General features: G+C 37.6%; 2 protein-coding genes across 2 annotated transcripts in view; one reads left to right on the top strand and one right to left on the bottom strand.

Moving 5' to 3' along the window:
• Window positions 1-771: 771 nt before the first annotated feature.
• smyd4 (SET and MYND domain containing 4) lies at window positions 772-6,334 on the bottom strand. The gene is made up of 10 exons (XM_055051650.1): window positions 6,094-6,334; window positions 5,795-5,939; window positions 5,480-5,569; window positions 4,054-5,020; window positions 3,308-3,574; window positions 2,892-3,055; window positions 2,616-2,754; window positions 2,406-2,522; window positions 1,150-1,273; window positions 772-1,012 (listed from the first exon to the last, which is right to left on the bottom strand). The coding sequence occupies exons 1-10, from the start codon at window positions 6,228-6,230 to the stop codon at window positions 880-882; spliced, it is 2,283 nt and encodes a 760-aa protein (XP_054907625.1). The 5' UTR covers window positions 6,231-6,334; the 3' UTR covers window positions 772-879.
• Window positions 6,335-6,823: 489 nt separating this feature from the next.
• LOC129373623 (replication protein A 70 kDa DNA-binding subunit-like) overlaps window positions 6,824-7,521 on the top strand; it is a 38,408-nt gene continuing 37,710 nt past the window's right edge. Inside the window, exons 1-2 of the mRNA XM_055051651.1 lie at window positions 6,824-6,920; window positions 7,323-7,370. Of these exons, the coding sequence (XP_054907626.1) occupies window positions 6,888-6,920; window positions 7,323-7,370 (81 nt within the window). The 5' untranslated portion in view covers window positions 6,824-6,887. The remainder of the gene's footprint in view (window positions 6,921-7,322; window positions 7,371-7,521) is intronic.

Raw genomic sequence — 7,521 nt, 5'->3', positions numbered from 1 at the left:
TTTTAAAACATTTCTTGTAAACCTTTATGTGACTGGAAATATTTGGGGACAACTCTTAATCTGATTTGCACATCTGCAGACAGATATTTAGTATTCAGTGCATAACCTGCATATTTTGTTAAAAAAATATATTAAAGCACTTATTCTTATTTCTTTGTAGTTGATCACCCTCATGACATATCTGTCCCCTTGGATTCCTACTGTGCTCAGTGAAAACTGACCTTTTTTGCCTTGTTATTTTTTTACTTTGACCTTGGCATCTACACATAAATTCAAGTCTGTCCTGTTGGCTACCTTCCAGATAGCAGTGGATGCCTGAGGACATCCAGCTGTGTGCTCTGTCTTACTGCATTTATAAACATAAGTTGTTTATTCTCTGTTGAAACTACATAATATTTAGGAAAATGCTTACTCTGATTGTATCTCTCATTATTCATGAATAAAGCCACAATAGAACTGTTAGGAGGGTCTATTAGGCTGAAGGTCCTGGGGGTGATGCACTGCAGGTTCAAGAGTCAAAGCACCATCCTGCTTTCCAGCTATTCAAGCATGAAATTGAATTAGTCAGTGTGCAACTACTGCCATCTAAAGGTCAGAGGGTGACATATTGCATTGTTGGAGGTTAAATTAAGAGAAATTTGCTTGGTTTTTAATTATTATTCATGGGTGTCGATACAAGATCATGAAATTGAAATTACTGATGGATCCATTCTGACACACACTTGCAGGTGCTTACAGACAGAATATTAACTCTTTCCTGAACCACAATGCTCACTATCAGAAAATATTTTATTCAGCTTCACAAAATACAAAACCATATTTTGATATTAAGTGTCCAGGCCGAATTGTATGGATTATACTGGTCAGTCGGGTTTAAGCTTAGCATGTGGATCCTTGAAGACATTCCTCCATGGCGTTCAGTTCCTGTAGTTCAGGACAGTGAGGACCACAGTGGAGGGAGAGTATTCGCCTGACCTTGGGAATGACGGAGAGCGCCGGGCTTCTGGCACCACTGGGAGAATAAAAACACAAACACACACAAAGCTGGTTTTTCAATTTCGCAAAATAATAATAATATTAAACTTACACCTGAGCTGGTGCAGAATTACTCAGCTAAAAATAAGAGGACAAAGTATTTACTTGACTGACCCATTGAAGTGGAGCTGAACTAACTTGAAGAGCTGCTGTCCCAGTTCAAAACTGTCTTTTCCATACTGGGAACTGATAGCTACAGCACTTTGCTCGAGATGGGTTGCTGCATTTTTCCAGTCACCTGCAGAAACAGTAAAAAAATAAAAATACAAATAAGAATATGCAACTTCTGAAGTATGAATATGTTGATCAGGATCAAAATTTTGTTGCTTATGAAGCTCATATAAAGTTAAACAGTAAAGACATTCAGTAAGTTTGGACTTTAACTGAAGTCAATAAGATAAGAAAAACAAGATTTGTCACTGTTAGTGTTCTTATAAAAGTTTAACGCCAATGGGTTTTCCTGTGGAAACAAGTGGATTGGAAAATAGTCTCTCTCATACACTTCAAGGACTTCTTGGAGCAGAAAATCAAAAATGTTACCTTTTAAGAAGTGGCTCTTCTTTCCAGCTAAAACTCTCTGATTTAAACTGTCTCCTACACAGCAGCTCAAACGCAGATCAACCTGATGTTCTAAATTATAATGCCTATTAATTAGGCATTATATTTTGGTAAGTTTAGAAACTATGGTTCTGAGTTACATTACAAATGCAGTGACATCAATTAACACTTCTTCCATAGTGGCACTAACTTACACTCTCATAAGTAGTTACTCATTGATGCAAATCTCTAGTAAAATGTAATACATTAATGGCCACAGTTTTGGAATCTGTAACATTTACTCTTTGTGACTTTGAAAAGCTAAACTATGGATATGACTTTTAATTTTAGTTGTTTTGAGACTAAACATATTCAAATATTGGCACACCTTGATACACCAATATTTGGCATATCAAATATTGGCGTCAGTAACATCAGTAGTGATGCTCACAAAAACAAACAAATGGAAACCGTTTTTATTTTTCTTTACTCAAAGTTGCTGCTCTGCAATTAGATTTCTGTTTCTGCAACTGGTTTTGAATATTGCTTGATTATAAAAGATCTTTCTAAAATCTACACACAAAAAATACATGCCTATTTTGTTATTTTTTTCTTCATCACTCCTATTTGGCAAAACTATATGTTAATCTTTTTGTATAATTTGTTGATGGTATTCAGAGAATGAAAAAAAAACTGACTTTAGCAAAATATATGCAGAAAACATAGTTATAGATGAACAAATCATAAAAGTACATCTTCATATAGTAATGGCAAATGATCTTAAATAGATGTTGTTGTCATATATAGCCATGCAGGCCTTTTATAACTCTTACCCAAAGAAGCATAAGCTCTGGCGGTGGCATCAGCCAGCTCCCCCTGCAGCGGATGAGTATCTCTGAGTAGAAGTCCAGACTGACTGCTGATCTTTTTCAGAAGGTGCAAGGCTTCCACTAGACGAAAGAAAAGTGGAAGAAGGACTATTTGTAAATGTCTACCTGTATGTTTAAGTCTTAAGAGTTTTGTCTGGAAGTTTAGAAAGGAACCTGGATTTTCTTTTTCCATGAGCGCCACAGCTTTCTCCAAGGCAACCCTGAACTCCTGCAGCTTGTGGTTCACATCAGATGACAATATTTGATGACCACATGATAAAAGTGAACATGTAAATCCACTTCCTTTGCTTTTCTAAAGAAAAAATATACATATAGACAATATTTCAGATATTCAGTACAAATATTTCATAGAAGTCCAAAAGAGGAACAGATCAGTAAATATCCAAAGTGAGTAATAAATAGTCATAGAGTAAATTAATATATATATACTTTAAGAGCTCCTTTGCACTTTGTACACAGGAGTCCTGACTCATTCCTGTTGCTCTCCCTTCTCTTCTCCTGGTCGGTGCAGGCCTCACACTCACACAGGAAGTAGTACTGTTCCTGCAGGAGACGCTGCCGTTCTTCAGTCCCCATTCTGTTGCTGTTGGGCCCTGAGGACATGCATCAGACATTTAACTTGTGGAAATTATCATCAATTATCTGATTTCAGGAGAGGCCGATGAATCATTACCAAGTGTCTTTTAAACCAGCGAGGTTTTGTGACTTTTATGGGGAAAAATATGTTATGTTGTGTGGATCTGTTGCTTTTACAAGTAAGTACTAAAATTGTTTAAGAACTCCTCACATAAGTGGAACATTTTATTTAATCCCTAAAAAAAGGGCTTGGCTGTCACATATCTCACCATAGCAGTGCAGGATCTCCTCTCCAGCAGTGATATCTCTGGCTGCTCTGACCGTCACAGTGACTCCCCGGCTCCGCCGACCTTCCCCAAGGAGACGCTGATTGAAACCTATGGACTCCCGTGAGCCACCGGGATCATCAACGGTTCCGGTGCTGAAAACCAGACTGGTGTTGGGACGGCAGGAGTGATTGAGAAGGCTGAGAGTTGGAAACATCGCTGTGGCAACTCGAATTTCCTCCATGGACTGCACTCGTGAGTTTTCAGATCCTGTAAGAGGGAAAAGACAATAAACTAAAGGTTGTGTTTTTAAAACAAATGTTAAAGTAATGCACTTCAGTGCCTTGCTAAATTATTAATATCCTTGTACTTTCTACTTAGTTATATTTTTTCAACCACAAATTGTGAAATAAAAGGAAATAACATTTGGTTTATAAATAATAAAATAAAACATAAAAATTAATCTGAAAGAGTTGCCAGGTATTTGTAATTTGTGTGAAACATGTTTCTACAAGGCACTAACTCATAACATAGGTTAAAAAAAAGAAAAGATAAACATCAAATAGTACTGTTCACAATCATTCATTATACTTTTATGGTATTTTATGTATTTTATTTCTACTACATAAAATACCAACAAAAAGTGTTTGAATGTGTGAGGCAGAAAGGGTAAAAACACCTGTATTTGCTTTAGCCTGGAAAAACCTAAGATACAGTTTATTGTGACATTTAACATGTAGGAAACTTACCTGTGGCTTGCAGTGTGACGACTGCCTGAGCATTACACCTCAGCTGCAGCATGTGCCTCAGAACTGCGCTTCCCACAACCCACAGCTCTGAGCTCCACTCTGTGTCTCCTCCAGTCTTCTTTGGTCCATCTGAAGATTGGCTGGTTATTGATGAAGCATCACTCAGTTTCCAAGATGTAGGAAGAGGGCCTGCCTTGCTGAGCTTCAGGTAAAGTGTTGCCACAGTAAGTGCACACATGAAACGCAAACTCACGCTCTGATGCTCCGTATGCTGCAGCAGGTGAAATATGGTCATGTATGGATTATACCGGTCAGACTTTTTCTGCTCATCCCTGATTGTCTGCCTTGCTCTGTGGATGTTTTCAATCCCGGCCTTTAGTGCTACCCTGAGAGCAAGCTGCGCCATTACACCCATCGCAGCAACCTCTGCTCCCAGTGGACACTCCCAGTGGTGATGCTCTTCCCAGGCTTCCTGCTGGCAAAATGCTGAGCAATATCGGCTGAAGCTGCAGCCCTTACATGGCACGGCACACAGAGTTTCAGCCAAACACCAGTGACATCGCTTGTGCTCTGTTCCAAATACAATTTCCCTCTGCATGTCCTGCCCCTCTCCTCTTTTTCCTTTAACCTTCTCAACTCCTGGAATGAGGACCCAGCTGAACGGCCTGTCACTCAAAATCACCTCTCCAGCTGTGATCGTCTGCAGAGCCACCAGGTGGCAGCCTTTTTCCTTGTTGCATCCAACAGAAACTTGGGGGCAAATGCCGAATCTGAAAGCTTCACTGGATGATATTGTAAGACTTTTGCTGCATTTATCATCTTTTGAGACATGATGGAGTTGATCGTTTTTTGGTTTTACAGACACAGGGAGGTGGTTCAAGCAGAGATTGCGACGGTCCTGCAGTTTGTGTGAGAGTTGAGCTGGATAGCCAGTGTTCAAGGCTCTATCGATGTCATAAAGACATTCCTATTGAAAACAGAAGTTCATAAATAAACTTGAAAAAAATATATAACTTTATTAATTGGTTAAAAACAATTAGGAATAAGTTTTCTGTGGATAAAAACTGTAAAAAGTTAGTTTAGCCCTGTCATTTGCAAAGATAAATCTCTCAGTTGCATGATTTTGCTTCAGTCTTTTGAGATTGGATTTCTCTTTGAGTTCAAAGTTTAAAAGACTTTTTAAATGTCTGATTTTTAAAGTTTAAAAATTTAAAAATCAGGCATTTGCTTAATGTCTGATTTTATTTTTTTGCGATTGTATATAAAGTTGGTTTGTCTTTATTCAGGAGTCTAATTTATAAATACATTTGGTGTGACGTTTAATTATTCTAATTATGTTTTATCAAGCCACCATGATGTGCTCAAATCAATAAGAATCTACCAGAGCTTGTTTTAAAATAAAAAATAAAAATAATGGTCAGCCTACCTGATACTGTTGCAGGTGGTAGAGAGCAGCAGAGCGATTCGCATAGCACAGAGAAAGCTGCTCTGAACTTTTGGGAGCAAAACATATTCCCTGTAATAACAAAAAGTTTTCAAGTTAGTGGTTGACAAAAATATAAAGTTTCCTTCTTTTTTTATAATGCCTTAAGAATTATTTAGTGCAAAGGTTTAGACAGTCGGCCAGCATTTGAAGATATTTACCATCACACAGCTACAGGTTCACCTACTGAATACTTTAACTCTCTGAACTTCATTTACAGCAAAGTGAAACATATATATGTAGGACATTTTAATCTACCTGTGAATAGTGCAGAGCTGCAGCTTTGTAGTCTCTTGTCTTAAAGATGGAGTTACCCTTTTCTCTGCATTTGGCTGCTTCTTCTGCATCTTTCTTCACTGAGAGTCCTGCAGAGATCGATTGAATAGCATCCAGATCCTGTTGGCTGGAAAACACTTTATGGGTTAATAAATTATCGTAAACAATTCAGCCTGAACGTCTTTAGCCCAAACGGTGTCAAATAACATAACTGAAACATGTAACAACGAGTCAAACTTGTTTATAAAATTCAAATAGTTTCTGTTACGAGAGAAACGTACTTTGCCAGCCTCAAAGCGCATTTAAATATATCATCTATTTCATGCAGAGAGAGAAATGTTTCCTTTAGCTCAGGATGCAGTCCACTCCATTTGTGTGCAACGTGATCTTTCCACTGCACGCACGGAAGATCCATCATAAATTACAGTGAGACGTCAAGGCAAAGTTTGATCATATGTGGAAGCAAAACCTGGTTTTATGTTTGTTTTGAGACGGCTTCACGTCCAGCATGCTGCCATCAAAACATCCTTATCAAGCTAATATCATCGCTGGCAGTTCCTGGTAACAACTTTCAAAATAAAATCATACATGCTGTCTTGTTTTAAGCTACAATATCTAATTTGGGCAATTTTAGTGTAATTGATTTATTATAAAGTATACCTTTTGACGGTGCCACCATAATACAGCCTAAAAACGTATCTATAAAATGTTTAAACAAATTACTAAGCATATTATTATTGTTATTATTATTATTATTATTATTATTATTATTTTATTATTAGTAGTAGTAGTAGTAGTAGTAGTAGTAGTAGTAGTACCAGTAGGAGTAGTAGTAGTAGTCTTATCATACCGTTGCTGGTAAAATGTGTAAATTAACAAATTACTACTCACAAAGCGGTCCACAAAACCAATCACGAACGACGCTTGCTTTTATTTTGAAGGCTGACGTGTCTATTTTGACGTTACCTTTCTCGTTTCCTTTGCTGATCTCGCGAGATGTGCAATCACTTGCCGAAGACTGCGCACCGTAGAAGCTAACGTCTGCAAGGTTTTGAAACAACTTTACAAAGAAGACATGACTGCGAAATTAACACAGGGGGCAGTTGAAGTAAGCTTCAAATGTATCATAACAGAATGTTTACTTTTACCAATAAATAATTGTCTTCAGGTTACTTTTAATAACGGAGCGCTGCCTCCAAGAATCTGCTAGCTTTTGCGTAGGATATTTATAGAGACATCGGGACTTTACATGTAATGCTCCGAATTAATGAATTTCAGAGAATAAATGTATGCTCAATTTTATAAATACCTGGGACACATTATGTTTAAATCTTCGTATGAATAAAAATTTGATTCCAGAGGTACCGTGTCTGCTCTATCCTATCATGTGGTGTTTATGTACAACTTCGGGAGCGTGGAGCACTAATTGATGTGCAGATGCTAAATTTGTAGCATTAGCATGATAAGGGGATGAAGAAATTAGGCTTACTAACAGGTGTGTTTTTTCCAGGCCCTTGTCAAAGGATCCCATGTAGAGAACCCAGTGCTGCAGTTACTGGTGAGTAAAAGAGTGAGCACAATCCAACACGTTTTTCTTCTTATTATTGTGTAGTTCAACATTTTCTGTTTATGCACGACTGAAGAAAAATCTTATATTTGTGATTTGATGACACACAAAAAAACAACCAACAGCATTTGTCTGTTGAATA

The sequence above is a fragment of the Poeciliopsis prolifica genome, unplaced genomic scaffold (assembly GCF_027474105.1).
Source record: "Poeciliopsis prolifica strain line A6 unplaced genomic scaffold, Auburn_PproV2 SCAFFOLD033, whole genome shotgun sequence".
Lineage (NCBI taxonomy): Eukaryota > Metazoa > Chordata > Actinopteri > Cyprinodontiformes > Poeciliidae > Poeciliopsis > Poeciliopsis prolifica.
This window is presented reverse-complemented; position numbering and strand designations above follow the sequence as displayed.